Source organism: Taudactylus pleione, unplaced genomic scaffold, assembly GCF_031769625.1.
Source record: "Taudactylus pleione unplaced genomic scaffold, aTauple2 ptg000290l, whole genome shotgun sequence".
Taxonomy (NCBI): domain Eukaryota; kingdom Metazoa; phylum Chordata; class Amphibia; order Anura; family Myobatrachidae; genus Taudactylus; species Taudactylus pleione.
The window spans coordinates 10,863,629-10,880,774 of record NW_028284692.1 but is presented as its reverse complement, the minus strand read 5'-3'; the positions used below and the strand labels follow the sequence as shown (position 1 = coordinate 10,880,774).

At 41.4% G+C, this 17,146-nt stretch overlaps 1 protein-coding gene across 3 annotated transcripts in view; it reads right to left on the bottom strand.

The window, feature by feature from the left end:
* GLP2R (glucagon like peptide 2 receptor) overlaps window positions 1-17,146 on the bottom strand; it is a 471,983-nt gene that overhangs the window by 4,181 nt on the left and 450,656 nt on the right. For all 3 annotated transcript variants that reach the window (XM_088482732.1, XM_088482733.1, XM_088482731.1), the window contains one exon: window positions 5,518-5,559. In XM_088482732.1, coding sequence (XP_088338858.1) covers window positions 5,518-5,559 — 42 coding nt within the window. The remainder of the gene's footprint in view (window positions 1-5,517; window positions 5,560-17,146) is intronic.

The following is a 17,146-nucleotide window of genomic DNA, read 5'->3' as shown; positions in this document are numbered from 1 at the left end:
CTGTTTTTTGTTTTGTTTTTTAATATTTTAAAGGGGTGAGGGGGGGTGGAGGGGTGGGCGTGTTAATCATCCAGTGCCTCCCAACAACATGTCACTCGTTGGAAGAGGGTAAATTAGTGACAGCAGAGGTAGAAGTGAGGGGTTGCATTGATGTTGATTCTTTGCGCTGGGTGAAAGAAAATCTAGCTTTGCTCCTGTGGCTACCTCCATGACAATTTTTAGACATATGCCTAAACATTTGTAGCATACTAGGTACCTTCTACACATTTTTTTGCCTAAAGTTTTTTTTTTTTTTAAATTTAATGTCACTATCCAATATAAGCAATAAAACAGCAAATGTGTCCTGTAAAATATTAGAATAACCTGTAAATTAGGATACACATGTCCTTGCAGCGTCTTTGCACACTTTGATGAACAATCATGCTTTGTACAATGATCCTGCGTCCTTGAAGTCTTTATAAGATAATACTGTATGCATAAGACTATAGGAATGAGGTAATTAACAGTTTTATCGTTCCATGAAGAACCCAATTAATTGACCTTTTCATGATGAAGTATAAATCTCCCGCCTATTTGTACTGGGACATTTACTTCAGCAGCCCACTGTGTATTGCCTTTTAAAATACAAATTAAATTTTTAAGAGAGTGATCCGTCTCCACGTTCCCTTATTTTTTTTTTATTATTATTGCATGTTTTAATTTGAAAACCAAAAATACATTTTGACGAAGAAACAAACAAACAAAAAAAAAAGAGTAGTTCTGTTTACTCAGAAAATCATTGATGTGCTGTTCACTTTTTGCTGATGTTTTTCTGTCTTACATTTAAATTTTACTAAAAACAATTACAGACAGACATAATTTTTTTGTTTTAGTTTCGTTTTTAAAAAAAAATCCACACTTTTACTTGTTTGCATATCAAGCATTAAAAAAGCTCAGGCGTGGAAAAACCTTTCAGTTGCCATTTTGACATCCAGTTATGCTCTGTGGTTTTCCCTTATAAATGGCTCGGTCCTAGCATGCTCTCATCCAACTCAAGCACCTTTTCTGTCTTTTTATTTGGGTACCCATACAGCGGCTTGTTGTATTTATAAATACAGTACAGTATGCCAGGTTCAGAGTTAGCTCAGTATCCATCCTGTCCTTGGGCCTATCCTCAACTTTATTTTATGTGTTGTTTGTTCTTGTGAAAGCTGCTACCTATCATAGGGTACTATTGTGAGGGCACCTGTGGGTGTCTTGCCACAAAGCCCACCATCTTCTTCCGGGGGACACTGGTGTAGACTGGACACAGACACTGAGATAAGCTAGTGTCAAATGCTAGTGGCACAGTTTGCCCACACCCTAGGTCAGTAACTTAATTCACAGCTTGTAAAAGTTTATTTCGGAACTGGACCCAGTTGACATTCTGTTACCCACTTAAGCAGTGCCGGTTGTGAACGGGTGACCTTACTCAACCAGTCGGTCATGATTTGTGTTGGAGGTTACTTTCATTTAAGCAATCTCTATGGGCTTACTTGCCCACTCCTAGGGTAAACTGATCCCATTTTATCATCAGTAACCATCTGCTATTGCCTCTGGATGTAGTCGGCCGACCGCTGTCCTCCTGATGGTAAGTATAAGGCTTGGGGTTAGACACTAGGGGAAGGGTTAGAGTTAGGCTGCGGCGGGGAGAGTTAGGCTGCGGGAAAGGTGGTTTAGGGGGTTGTCAGCGGTTAGGGTACTTACCTGCAGGCATCGGGATTCTGACTGTTGGGGTGCTGTTGTCAATATTTTGACCGCCAGCATCCTGACCGCCGGGATCCAGTACCCAACCTCCTCCGAGTAAATCAGGGGCAGGTAACACTGCCACCAGCAGGTGCCAATACCAGCACCTGGAACAGCTTGTTCCAAAAGCCTCCTATGCTGGCAACTAGAACAGCTTCTCCCAGGCTCCTCCCACTGGGACCACTTATATCTGAGTATTTGTAGTCACGCTGCTGCAACACCTCGTGGCTGTTGTTGGCTTACTGCCCCACTGGCCACTTCCTATGAACCAATGCTGGATAAAAAGTAGATGACCTACTGCTGTCTTTTCAAGCCAAAGGTATTAATGCCTTTTATCTTCCTTGGACAAAATTTTATACCAAATGCTTAATTTACATGTTCTGAGTTGTATTTGTGTGACACAATATGCTTTCCTTAACATAGTAATTGAAAGCCTATCTATAATATTTATATTGATGGAGTTTCTATACTACTTATAACTGTTCTATTCAAATCAAGATACCGCATTAGGAGCAAATCTCTTTTGTCATTTCAAAGTCACGGAATCCAGTGGCTTTTATTCTTTTTATATCGGTGTTCATTAGAATTTAGTAATATCTGATCATCAATTTCTTTTACCTTTCAAATATTTCAAACTTGCTGATGACTTCCGCATACATAACCCTTACCACAACATTGTTAATTTAATTGTACAATTGATTTAATCCCATCGTATCCTCTGTCTGTAGCTGAAACAATTGCCATATTTGAATACATCAAGAAAATATTGAAAATTAACTTTATCTGCAAACCAACTTCTTTTATCGGAGCTGTAGTTTGCTTTAATGGACTATACCTTATATACTGCAGTTGGTTGAAAAAAATTCCCACAAGAAAAAACTAACTTACTTCATTGATCTGTGTACTGTTTTGGGCAGCGCAGACTGTGTAATGGTTAACATTACTGCCTCACAGCTCTGAGGTTGTGGGTTCAATTCCCACCACAGCCCTAACTGTGTGGAATTGATATATTCTCCCTGTGCTTGCATGTGTATTCTCCAGTTACTCCGGTTTCCTCCCACAATCTGATACTGTAGGTTAATTGGCTCTAGACATAACCCTATTGTATAAGTGTATGTGTGTACATGCGGTAGGGTATATAGATTTTAAGCTCCACTGGGGCAGGGACTGATGTGAATGGCCAAATAATTTCTGTAAAGCACAGCAAAATATGTGTGCAGTGCAATATAAAATAAATGGTAATAAATAGTAAATATATACAACAGGCTTCAGTAGTCTGTAAGCTTGATTTACTAAGAGCCTCTATTCTCATCTGCATATCCACAGAAAGAGGTAAGAGGAGGTTCAATATACGTAATGACCACTATGAATATCTTTCAGGCTATGTAATGCCCAGCAGCCTTTCAACATTTAATTGAGCTGGTTTTCCAGGACTAGCTTTAAGAATTTGTTATCATATAATGTGTTGACATTTTAATCTAAAAGAAAGAGGTGGACAGCGCTTAGAGTATGTATATAACTATACAGGCATAGAATCTATCAGCCATAAAACAATTAGTTCCATGATCTTTCGGTGCACCGATGATGAACAGTCTCTGATTAAGAGATCCCCCAGCAGAGTGATCATCTGTCTGGTCATCTTCCAGTCATTTGGAGCACAGAATTTATGCTCATTATTTACTGGCACTTATTCGCATGCTACATCAGAGCTACTGCCGGTTCACTGGACTAACAAAGTCCTGGTCATACAGAGTATTGTTTATCCACATTTAAGCTGTTTACGCAGAGTCACTTTTATATACACTAAAGCAGGGATGGGGAACCTCAGGCCCGGGGGCCGTATAAGGCCCACGGAGTCATTGGTCTGGCCCTCTGAGCTTTTTTCTGCTAACCTCATCTGGCTAGCAGGGTGCCTAGAATGGCACCAGGAGCATCCTTAGGATGCTTCAGATGGTCACACCGCTGCCCTTACAGCTCCCTGGAGCAGCCTCAGGATGCTCTGGGCATTTCTGTAATCACCGGCGATTGTGGCCCGCCCCGTGTGATGTCATATGGAGGGAGTGTGGTCTACAAAGGGCCCGCGAATAAGGTTATATATATCAAAATGGCCCTCAGCAGAAAAAAGGTTCTAACTCTGCATAGCAAGTGGAGATGTGATCGAAATGCTTACGACTAAATTGAGAAACTGGATAGTATCATCGTTATCCAAATGTTATTAATATTAAAATAGTAAACTTGGAAATTGACATTCCGTGAAAGTAGGCGAGTATGCCACTTATCTAAAATTTATTTAGAACGCCCCATCTGCACAACTTCTGTACCAACAGAAGCCGAAACAAAGCTACAATGTCCTGAAGAATTAGCACGAGCAACAACCTTGTTTATTGAAACAAACAAAAAATATGATCTTGCAACCAAAAACATATCTGTATCTCTCTCTACTTCAGAGGATTCATATTTTATTGGTTCTCCAAAACCCTAGAACTTCATCAATATATCTGACAATCGTATAGTTAGCATAAATTGAAAAAACAAGAAGAAAATAATAAGATTTATGTCTGGTGCACTTATAGGGTCACAATAATCCAATATTCAATAGGTGTCTCTGAATTTATAATAAAATACAACTTTTATTGACTTAATTACTTAAAAGGTTTAATTTGGGTCCAAAAATGAGAAGGCAAATATGTTTAAAATAAAGAAACTAGAATAAAGTGTGTGTATATATATATATATATATATATATATATATAGTGGTTTAAAATGTCACCTGCCATCGGTCTATTACATGTGTTTTGGTACAGTGCCCGGGGCTGATTGATAAATGTACCTTTAAGTATGTTCTCAGTGTTTCAATTTCCCACTGTATCTGATTAGTACACTTTTACTAAATGGGAAAAATGTAACCAGGTGCTATCAATGTAGGTTCAGTATTTTCAAAAGTAAAAGAAAACCAGTTACTGTTTTTCACATTTGATACTATCTCCCCAACCTCTGCAGTATTATATCTAAATCATTTGAGTATTGTCCATTGTCTACTGACACCCAATAAGAAAACATCAATCATGGATTATTATAAATCATGATAAAATCTATATATTAATAAGACACACAAGGAATCTGATGTGGCAACACAATTTTTATTATTTATGATTATTGTTATTTATTTGTCTTTATTTATTATGGTGTATATAATGGTACACATTTATGTTTCGCGGACAACTATTTTTATATGAATTATAATAAAAGTTATATTTTATTTTTGTTAAACACCAAACCAGTTGACGACATTGAGTCAAATTGAACAGATGTAGGTCTGGGAGTGCCCCATTAAGGAATACTTTGTTCTTTGTTGCTATTTCTATGACTTTATTATTCCAGGGTGCAACTCCTTTCAGAACATTACAAAATATGTGAATGATGTGGTTATTATAAGGAAGGACCTTCTACATATATTATTTATACTTCTATCTGTGCGGGTATTTCTGGCTCTTTCTAACTTCTAAAGAAACAAGAATTGTTGTAAGTAGTCATCACATTGAGCATTTAATTGCAAATTTTACATGAGTCCAGAGATACATTTGGAGGGGGAAAAAAACACTATATACGATTCATCTAACGCTGCATGAGGCCCATTGTGTCAGAAGATGTGCTGCTTTGAGCTCTTGTATAGCCTCAACTATGCATAAATTAATAAAACATATTTTCTATTTATGTATAAAAATATAAAATGTAATAAATAAATGCACTTACCTCTCCATTGGTAAAGCAATATAAATATGCAACAACAAACCCCTAAAATGAATAATAGAAAAGGGATTGTTAATTTTAATGTTTGGGTTTTAATTGATTTCTCTCATGATTATAGTAACATCTAGAAAGCAGAAATGTTCATTAACTACCTGTCCTGTCTCTAATTGCACCCAATTATCTACCTAACACATTTAAAAAGTGCTCCATCAACTCCTGGGGGTATATTTACTAAAGGGAGAGTTTTTAGAAGTGGAGAAGTTGCCCCTAGCAACCAATCAGATTCTACTTAACATTTACCTAGCACCTTCTAAAAGATAATAACTAGAATCTGATTGGTTGCTAGGGGCAACATCTCCATTTCTAAAAACTCTCAATTTAATAAATTTACCCCTGGTCTTTTTAAACTCCCCAGTAAAAGGGGAAATGCTCAAATGTATCTTTTTACAGATAGCTTGGAAAATGCAATGGTTCTGCACATAAACAATAACATCACTTTAAAGTCCAGACTCCTACTACTTCGGCGACACTTCATATAGAAAAGAGGCAAAACGTCATCTGTCATGGACAAACATCATCATTCATGGACAAAAGTCCATGAAAGATTACTTTTGTCCATGAAAGATGACGTTTTGCCTCTTTCTGAGATCCGATTTTTGGCAGGAAAAATCCGAACCAATCTGAGCCTGCACATCCCTAATATATATTTTATATATATATATTATATACAGTCAGGTCCATAAATATTGGGACATTGACAGAATTTTCAGATTTTTGCCTCTATTCACCACCACAATGGTTTTGAAATTTAACAAACAAGATGTGCTTTAACTGCAGACTTTCAGATTTAATTTGAGGGTAATTACATCCAAATCGGGTGAACGGTGTAGGAATTACAACAGTTTCAATATGTGCCTCCCACTTTTTAAGGGACTAAAAAGTAATGGGACTATCAACTCAAAAGCTATTTCATGGACAGGTGTGAGCTATTCCCTCGTTATTTCATTATCAATTAAGCAGCTAAAAGGTCTGGAGTTGATTCTAAGTGTGACATTTGCATTTGGAATCAGTTGCTATCAACTCTCAATATGAGATCCAAAGAGCTGTCACTATCAGTGAAGCAAGCCATCATTAGGCTGAAAAATCAAAACAAACCCATCAGAGAGATAGCAAAACATTAGGTGTGGCCAAATCAACTGTTTGGAACATTCTTAAAAAGAAAGAACGCACCGGAGAGCTCAGCAACACCAAAAGACCCGGGAGACCACGGAAAACAACTGTGGTGGATGACAAAAGAATTATTTCCCTGGTGAAGAAAAACCCCTTCACAACAGTTGGCCAAATCAAGAACACTCTCCAGGAGGTAGATATATATGTGTCAATGTCAACAATCAAGAGAAGACTTCACTAGAGTGAATATAGAGGGTTCACCACAAGATGCAAACCATTGGTGAGCCACAAAAACAGGAAGACCAGATTAGAGTTTGCCAAACAACATCTAAAAAAGCCACTACAGTTCTGGAACAATATCCTATGGACAGATGAGACAAAGATCAACTTGTAGCAGAGTGATGGAAAGAGAAGAGAAGGAAAGGAACTGCTCATGATCCAAAACATACCACCTCATCAGTGAAGCATGGTGGTGGTAGTGTCATGGCGTGGGCATGTATGGCTGCCAATGGAACTGGTTCCCTTCTATTTATTGATGATGTGACTGCTGACAAAAGCAGCAGAATGAATTCTGAAGTGTTTCGGGCAATATTATATGCTCATATTCAGTCAAATACTTCAGAACTCATTGGACGGCGCTTCACAGTGCAGATGGACAATGACCCGAAGCATACTGCATAAGCATATGGTCACAAAAAGATGTTCACAAAATTTGGCGCTGCCTCATATAGCAGCAGAAAAAAGATCACAATATAAGTCACCCACTTACAGATAAATACGTAAATACACAGGAAATGATCTTACAAGTGCGCACTAATGAGAAGTTTCAGGATGATGAGCCTTGTTCATATACTCCCAACATATAGAAATCAGTCCATATGCAAAAAAAACATAGAGAAAAAGACTCTTTCGTAATAAAGTTCTTATTGTCAATATGGTACACCTTCAGTGCTGAAAACGAATGGAGAAGTGAGACTAGTCCCAATCCACAGTGGCGGTAGATAGTGGGAGAATAGTCAAAACGTCCATAGAGAGTAGATCCACCCTGTGATCACAATAAATAGTGCTTACATGTAAGCTTACATGGATCAGGTATGGTGCACCCACGTAGCGGTTTCTTTAAGGGGTCTCCTTTACCAATCACACATCCGCAGATTCCTCATATAAGTGGGATCCACGGTACCCCAAAAATAAAGGGACCAAAACAATCACCACGGATAACTAACACTCCAAAGTTTATTAGAAAACCATAAAATCACAATAAGCCTACCCTGTGTGCATCAAACAATCCTACAGCGTAAAGATGGATCCCGGGAATAACGCTAAGGTAGGTAGGTAGACCGCACAGGGTAGGAAAAATGCAGACACTAGGATGCGTTTCGACGCTCTGCGGCGTCTTTATCAACTTTGATGTCACAGCGTGCAGCCTGTTTGATTATACGGGCGCCATCTTGTTTGGAAAAAACCTACCTACCTACCTACCTTAGCGTTATTCCCGGGATCCATCATTACGCTGTAGGATTGTTTGATGCACACAGGGTAGGCTTATTGTGATTTTATGGTTTTCTAATAAACTTTGGAGTGTTAGTTATCCGTGGTGATTGTTTTGGTCCCTTTATTTTTGGGGTACCGTGGATCCCACTTATATGAGGAATCTGCGGATGTGTGATTGGTAAAGGAGACCCCTTAAAGAAACCGCTACGTGGGTGCACCATACCTGATCCATGTAAGCTTACATGTAAGCACTATTTATTGTGATCACAGGGTGGATCTACTCTCTATGGACGTTTTGACTATTCTCCCACTATCTACCCCCACTGTGGATTGGGACTAGTCTCACTTCTCCATTCGTTTTCAGCACTGAAGGTGTACCATATTGACAATAAGAACTTTATTACGAAAGAGTCTTTTTCTCTATGTTTTTTTTGCATATGGACTGATTTCTATATGTTGGGAGTATATGAACAAGGCTCATCATCCTGAAACTTCTCATTAGTGCGGACTTGTAAGATCATTTCCTGTGTATACTGCATAAGCAACCAAGGAGTTTTTTAAGGCTAAAAAGTGGAATGTTATGCAATGGCCAAGTCAATCCCCTGACCTGAATCCGATTGAGCATGCATTTCACTTGATGAAGACAAAACTGAAGGGAAAATGCCCCAAGAATAAGCAGGAACTGAAGACATTTGGAGTAGAGACCTGGCAGAGCATCACCAGGGATGAAACCCAGCGTCTGGTGATGTCTATGCGTTCCAGACTTCAGGCTGTAATTGCCTGCAAAGGATTTGCAACAAAGTATTAAAAAGTGAAAGTTAGTTTTAAGATTGTTTAGTTTGTCCCATTACTTTTGGCCCCTTAAAAAGTGGGAAACCGTTGTGTGGGAAAAAGTATAGAAACTGTTGTAATTCCTATACCGTTCACCTGATTTGGATGTAATTACCCTCAAATTAAATCTGAAAGTCTGCAGTTAAATCACATCTTGTTTGTTTCATTTCAAAGCCATTGTGGTGGTGAATAGAGGCCAAAATATGAAAATTCTGTCAATGTCCCAATATTTATGGACCTGACTGTATATATAATATATATATATATATATATAAAAAAACAAAGAGCCTCAATCTGCCCAGACAGATGCAAATGTTAGTGTAGTGTAATGTTACTGTAGCTACTCTGACCACAAACAATGAAATAGTCGCAGTAATGCATTTTTATTATTTGTTCTTCTGATGATAGTACAGTGAAGGTATATAATAATATTAATGCTTAATTTCACCTTTTATACTAATGATATGAATATATATAATACTTATGTCACCTATTATACTAATGATATGAATATGTTACTGCTTAGATGAGTGTTTCAGTCATTGTAGTCAAGTTAGTGTTGTTGCTCTTTTTTTACCTTTTTTTTTTACATTTTGAGATATTTAATTCCACCAAAACAAATAGTTCAATAAGGCATCAATTCATTATTGCACTTAACCAATAGAAATTAAAAAAACCTTATAACTCTAATTGAAATAACCACACAAACAAGTGCTTTGATTAAAAGATCACAGCTTTTATTCATTATGACCGCGTTTTATTTCTGAGAGGAAGCAAAGAAGACGCTACCGGATCAGCTCCAGCCAAATTAAATATACACAAGGTGAGGGACAACTAAACCGTCCCTCCTGAAGAAGCAACTGCGCTGCAAAGAACCCACCTCCCTTGCTCGGGCACAGACTGAGCACCCCCGCAAAGAAGCGTCCAGGTCCCCCCACACGAGTAGGACACCTAGGCTTACTTTGAAGGGGCAAGTGCCCCCACAGCAACTTCTTGCATCACATTTTGCTGCTGATCAGCAGCGTCTTCCCGCCTAGCTGCACCTCACCTGAGAGCAAATATTTATTAAAAACACAACAATATTTTAAAATTAAATAATGGCTTTGTGTTGGAGGTTGAGGCGTCCAAACTGAAAAAGACAGTGACTGCTGAAGTACTCCCTATTTATAAACCAAGCTAAACCACGCCTACCAAGATTCCTATAGGTTAAAAACCACCAATAGCAAAAAACCTAAGAATGTAAATCTAATTAGTAACAAGGGTTCATAGTCTCAAGCCAATTACAAAAATTCAGGACTCTTATCTAGTCTCAAGCTTAAACAGTCCTCGCCTACGTTTAGTTTATATAAATAATATGAAACTATAATTTCCACTACCCACTACACTTAGAGCCATATTCAATTAGAGGCGAAAAGCCTTTTTCGCCTGTTTCTTTGAGAAAATTCTGTCTAAAAATATTTCGCTAAGTTCAATTCCAGGAAAATTTCGCCTAAGCGGAAACTCGATGCATTGAATCTCCAAAAAAGATTCTCCAATCAATAGCAGGTGAAAAGAAGTGCACAATCTTTATTTTGGGGTGCAAATGTGGGGAAATGACTCAGAACCCTTGGGACAGCCCCCGAAAAGACAAATCCGCAAAAAAAAAAAAAAACCTAAGAACACTCCAAAAAAGACATGGAATTTTTGGGGTAAAAAAGCAAAAAGTGGGGGGACAAGCATAAAATCTTGCGAAACAGGCTTCTTGGGGGGCTGTAAGGATGAGACAGGTGTTTTGGGGATTGCAGGTGCATGTTGCAGGTGGATTTTTCAAATTTTTTAAAAGTTCACTTTAGAGACAAAGATATGCTAGCACCCATTTTCAAGTACCCCAAATTTGACTGGACTACTTATTTTCACCCAAAAATACTGTTTAATGCTATTCTTCACCACTTTTACAAAGACGCTAATAGCAAGCAATTTACACAACTTAAGTACGCCAAATAGTTTTATTAGGGCTATTAGTACACATCTATATTGATTTCCTATGTTAGTGCATCTTTTTCTGGGGTACAGACTGATTTCCCCAATTCTTTCACTACTTTTCGCCTGTTCCGTAATCGCCTAATTCCGTTTTCGCCTGGTTTGCAATTTAATTAGGCGAAAAGCTGGGACGCGCATGGAATGATTTCGCCTCTGAAACAGGCGAATGAGGCAAAAAGTCGAACAGGCGAAAATGTTCCGACTTTTCGTATCTAATTGAATACCTCTCTTAGTGCGTGTGTGGTCCCCCACTTCTAAGAATGTTGTTGTAGTAGAGAGTAATCTAATCAGAGAACCCAGCATATCCGGCAAACGGTATTTTAAAGATAAGTAAGTACAATTGTGTTATTTTATATTAGCTCATTGTGTTCCATCCAAAACTGAAGTTTTTGTTTATGGTGCAGTTCATTACATTTAAATTTTGCACTGGTGATCCGGTCAGAATGTGGACAGCCAGAATGTTGACATGGACTTTAGGTGGACAAGTAGGCATTGCCATTTTCAGGTTAGCTAATGGCCAATGGAAGTCACCTGGCAATCCAATTTTTTATTATTTGTTATACTGCTAAATTGAATGCAACGAAATTGAAGTTTAATTGCTTTAATCACTTAGGTTTGCTTGGGAAATCATGCACACTAGCAATAATATACTCCAGTTGTCTAGCTTAAAGCTCCACCGCTATGATTTATGGGTTCCTGCTAGATGTGTTTTATTATTTACTAATCTAAAGCAATAATCATAGGCATGTGCAGAGTCTTCATAAGGGGTGTGCGGGCCACTTGTTAAGGGTATTCTGCAATGGGTACCTACGGACATGAGGGTGGAGGGATAATGTCACTGGGGGGGATCTAGTACAACTTGGGGATCTATTACCACTGGTAATCTATTTCCATGGTGGGGGTGTTGCAATGGTTATCTATGAACCATTGAGGGAAGGGGGTAGTAGACACTCCTAGAAATATATATATTTTTTTCATTAAAATATGTTTTGGACTACAGTAACAATAGATTCACCTCACAGGCACCTTAAACTAAATATTATGCCACACAGTGGTAATAATCAGATACTGTATATGGAGACAACTTCACTCCAAAATAATATTGTCTAATTAAAATCATTAGTCTGAGGGGTACAAGTTCCTGGATCATTTTCAGAATCTTGAAATAGGATTTCTGCCTAAAATCGCCTGTTAAAACCCCAGATAATCGAGTTGTTGCAGTTTTAAAGATATGTTGTGAATAACAAACCTTCCTTATGCTGGGCATACACGGCCAGATAAAATGTCTGTCAGACCGACAGACATTTTATCTGGTAGCCTGCCAGCCGCAGATGTCGCCGGCATACATTGTGAGATTTCTCTCACAGTGTATCAGCTCGACATCCGCGCTCCACCCCCGGGGCAGGAGACATTTCCCTGATCCTTCCGTGGGAAGGAACACAGGAAATGTCTGTCTATCGGCAGCGGCTGGGCATACACCATACACTGCCCGATGCGGCCGACAGTTTACCGGATAATTATCGCATTGGACGGACATGCTTGACAATCCGGCATGCCCGATCGAGCAATATTTAACCCTCGGTCGCCCCCCCCCCCACACGCTACAATTATCGGGGTGATCCGCCGATATGAGGCGGATCGCCCCAATAATTGTACCGTGTATTGCCAGCATTAGTAACATCTATAACTATGAAAAGAAACAGTGGAAAGTAATGACTGTTATGGTATAGATGGAAGGCCTGTTATTCACAACTTTCCAATGGCAATAAAAGTGTGTTTCTGAGTTTCAGACCGTTTCAGACAACAGTTTCCTTTCAAATAGATGCAGCTATTCAATTAAATGGAAAGATAAATTATTGCATTAAATTGGCATAACGATTTTAATTAGACAGATTCATTTTGTATTGATATTACCCTCCAGAAAACGAATTAATAAATTACCCCATTAGAATGTAAGCTCTCACGAGCAGGGCCTTCTACCCTCTTGTGCTTCTCCTTACATACTGTATACTTTCATCTACTCCTTACTCCCCACTAGGGCACCTACTACTTGGTTGCGCTTACACCCTGTTGCTTATTTGAGTGTTATGATCACTAATGCAGCAATGTATACAGGCTCGGAATGGGCCGCTGGGGAGTCGGGGAATTCCCCGGTGGGCCCCAGCTATTCATAGCCACGCCCTCTATTGCGAGAGGGCGGGGCTTATCCCATGTCACCGGCACCCTTTTCTACACTGTGTTGACTGACCAGGTGGCTGCAGGTGATGTGCGGTGACAGCGGACGTCTGCTGTTCAGCTCCATCTACAGTAGCTAGCACCACTGATTCAAATTTTCCGGAATCAGTGGTGACGTCATGGGGGAGGGGCTTAGCTCAGGCTGCAGGACTCATTCCAGGCAGCTCCTTACTGAGCTACAGCAGCAGCACAATACCATGGGGGCGGGGCCACAGCAGCAGCAGCCCGGCCTGCACTGAACTGAAGGAGCCATAGGACGGACTAGAAGCAGCAGTATGGTAAGTGGCACAGGAATTATTTTTCTTTCAGCAGTGTCTTCGTACAGTGTGGAACTACAAGACTCTGCCTGCCCTGCCATAGGGCAAGCTGAGACTTGTAGTTCCAAGAAGCTGGAAAACCAGCCATTTCTTGAGATCACTGTGACACTCAGTGGCAAGAACAGAATGGAGGTACACATATTTTGTCTATCTATCTATATACATACACAGTATATATGTATGCCATATGGTTGTTATCCCATGTACCAAGCTTGCTTCAGCTCCACGACGGTACATAGAAAACATGCGGCACTCAGTGGACTTATACATACCTCCCAACATTTGTCCAAAAGCAGTCGGGACATTTGCACGCCGTAGGCGCACTCCTGAGAAGGGGGCGTGGCCTACACATAAAGGGGCATGGCCTAGCGGCATGCCCCGTTTACATCACTAAGGGGCGTGCCCAGCATCTCCGAGATGCTGGGCTGCCCCCGGGCTTCCTCCCCGTACTGTGAATAGATGCTGTGCGCATGCGCACAGCATCTATTCTCGCTCTGCATACACGCTGCTCTGCTATGCAGAGCAGCGGTGTATGCTTTCCCCAACTGCCCCCCCACCACGGGACACTGCGGCCCGCAGGGCAGGACAGCGGGACAGTCCCATAAAAACGGGACTGTCCCGCTAAATTCGGGACAGTTGGGAGGTATGCTTATATATACAGGGACGTCTTTATAATGGCTGCAAGGTGTGCGGTGCACACATGGGCCCCTGGGTCCAGGGGGGCCCACACTGCACACCCTGCACCCATAGGTAATTATATTTACCTTTCCGCAGATTCCAGTTTCCTGCTCTGCAGCGCCGAGCTGGCTCTGAAGAGCAGAATAAAACTCACTGGGAAAATGGTGGCGTACATTTTCCTGGTGACTCGCACATGCGCAGAAAAAATGTCCCCGGGAAAAAGGCGCATGCACGGTAGAATCTACTTCGCTGACAGAAAGGAGGGGGTCCAAAACGAAGGCTGCATGGCCTCAGATGGTCTCAGATGATGCACAGGTCTACAGCTAATCCTTGTGGAATTATGTGGCAATACAAAAGATTTTATATCGCATAGTGATCTAATGCTCCTATTTATCATAAAAAATTGTCTGTACTGGCTGGCAACAGGAAGAAGAGACTTATCACTTTGCCAGCCAGTCCAAGTCTCTGCTGCGCATGTGTGACCCGACATTTCCCAGGTCACGCATGTGCACTACATCCGAAGCCTGGACTAGGACTAACATTAGCAGTTTATTAAAAAAAAAAATCACAATAAAATTGTTTAAAAAAATCATATTATTTAAAATTACTATCAATTAAAAAAATGCTTTATTTAATTTAATAAAGCATTGTTTCCTCCTCTACTCCTAAACTATCAAGAGATGAGATTTACCACCGTGATCCTTCTAAAACAGGTAGCCGGTTTTAAGTTTTGTTGTCTTCGATTGTTAATAAGGAGAAGACCTATCTTTAGCAAAAACAATAGTTTTCGCTGGATTTAGGCTCTTCTTGATAAATTAAATACTAATGGGACAGTTTAATAAACCAATTTTGCAGAGAACCCCCCTGAAAATGTAAATATCCTCCGGATATATTACAGGGATCTGCTGTGGTTCCCCTGTTTTTGTTCGCAATATCAGCCCCCTGCTATATTGTAAGCTTTACAAAGCTCTTATGATGGCATTACCCATTGTAGCCCATGGCTTCATATTGCAGATTTTACCGGGAAAGGGATCATCTGGCTCCCTCCCTGGTAATAGCGCATGCACTGTTTGATGACTGCGCATTCACAGTAGGTCCCTGATGCGATCACTTTACTTTACACATCTCAGGGACGGGTTCCTATTGGAGGCCCTGACCCTGGATGTGATTTTTAATACATCTGAGTGGTAAAGAATTTCTTATTGCCATGATTAGAGGCAATAGGAAATTCTAATTATCGATTCTAAAGCCTGATAAATAAATGAGAAAGTGCCCCCCCTAACTTTGCCATAATGTTTTTTAGCAATTTATTTTACTTAGTAGGGAGGGGTCTTTTTTTGTTATAGAGAACTCTTAAAATATCATATTTAATTTGTATAGCAAATGCAAGCTGGCCATGTGCATGGAATCTGCCCTCCTGCACTGCTCTGGAGAAGCTACAGAGGCGAGGCAGACTGTCCAAGCTGGCCATGTGCATGGAATCCGCCCTCCTGCACTTCTCCAGAGAAGCCACAGAGGCGAGGCAGACTGTCCAAGCTGGCCATGTGCATGGAATCTGCCCTCCTGCACTGCTACGGAGAAGCTACAGAGGCGAGGCAGACTGTCCAAGCTGGCCATGTGCATGGAATCTGCCCTCCTGCACTGCTCCAGAGAAGCTAGAGAGGCGAGGCAGACTGTCCAAGCCTGCCATGTGCATGGAATCTGCCCTCCTGCACTGCTCTGGAGAAGCTAGAGAGGCGAGGCAGACTGTCCAAGCTGGCCATGTGCATGGAATCTGCCCTCCTGCACTGCTCCAGAGAAGCTAGAGAGGCGAGGCAGACTGTCCAAGCTGGCCATGTGCATGGAATCTGCCCTCCTGCACTGCTCCAGAGAAGCCACAGAGGCGAGGCAGACTGTCCAAGCTGGCCATGTGCATGGAATCCGCCCTCCTGCACTTCTCCAGAGAAGCCACAGAGGCGAGGCAGACTGTCCAAGCTGGCCATGTGCATGGAATCTGCCCTCCTGCACTGCTACGGAGAAGCTACAGAGGCGAGGCAGACTGTCCAAGCTGGCCATGTGCATGAAATCTGCCCTCCTGCACTGCTCCAGAGAAGCTAGAGAGGCGAGGCAGACTGTCCAAGCCTGCCATGTGCATGGAATCTGCCCTCCTGCACTGCTCTGGAGAAGCTACAGAGGCGAGGCAGACTGTCCAAGCTGGCCATGTGCATGGAATCTGCCCTCCTGCACTGCTCCAGAGAAGCTAGAGAGGCGAGGCAGACTGTCCAAGCTGGCCATGTGCATGGAATCTGCCCTCCTGCACTGCTCTGGAGAAGCTACAGAGGCGAGGCAGATTGTCCAAGCTGGCCATGTGCATGGAATCCGCCCTCCTGCACTTCTCCAGAGAAGCCACAGAGGCGAGGCAGACTGTCCAAGCTGGCCATGTGCATGGAATCTGCCCTCCTGCACTGCTACGGAGAAGCTACAGAGGCGAGGCAGACTGTCCAAGCTGGCCATGTGCATGGAATCTGCCCTCCTGCACTGCTACGGAGAAGCTACAGAGGCGAGGCAGACTGTCCAAGCTGGCCATGTGCATGGAATCTGCCCTCCTGCATTGCTCCAGAGAAGCTAGAGAGGCGAGGCAGACTGTCCAGACTGCATGCTGTAAGGTAGGTGGCTTTCAGCCAACGATAGTGTACACTTCTCACTGCCTCTGGGGAGCCACAGGTTTCACTGTTTAATAGACAGCCACAAACGAAAACAACACATACAGTAGGGGCCTATTTGTCCATTCATATTTTAATAATATCCCCCGAACACACCCATTTCCAGGGGTACCTGCAACTATTAAGGAAACCCAGAATTTAGGGATAGCAGCAGATATTTCCATTTCTCTCCATTTCAAACCACAA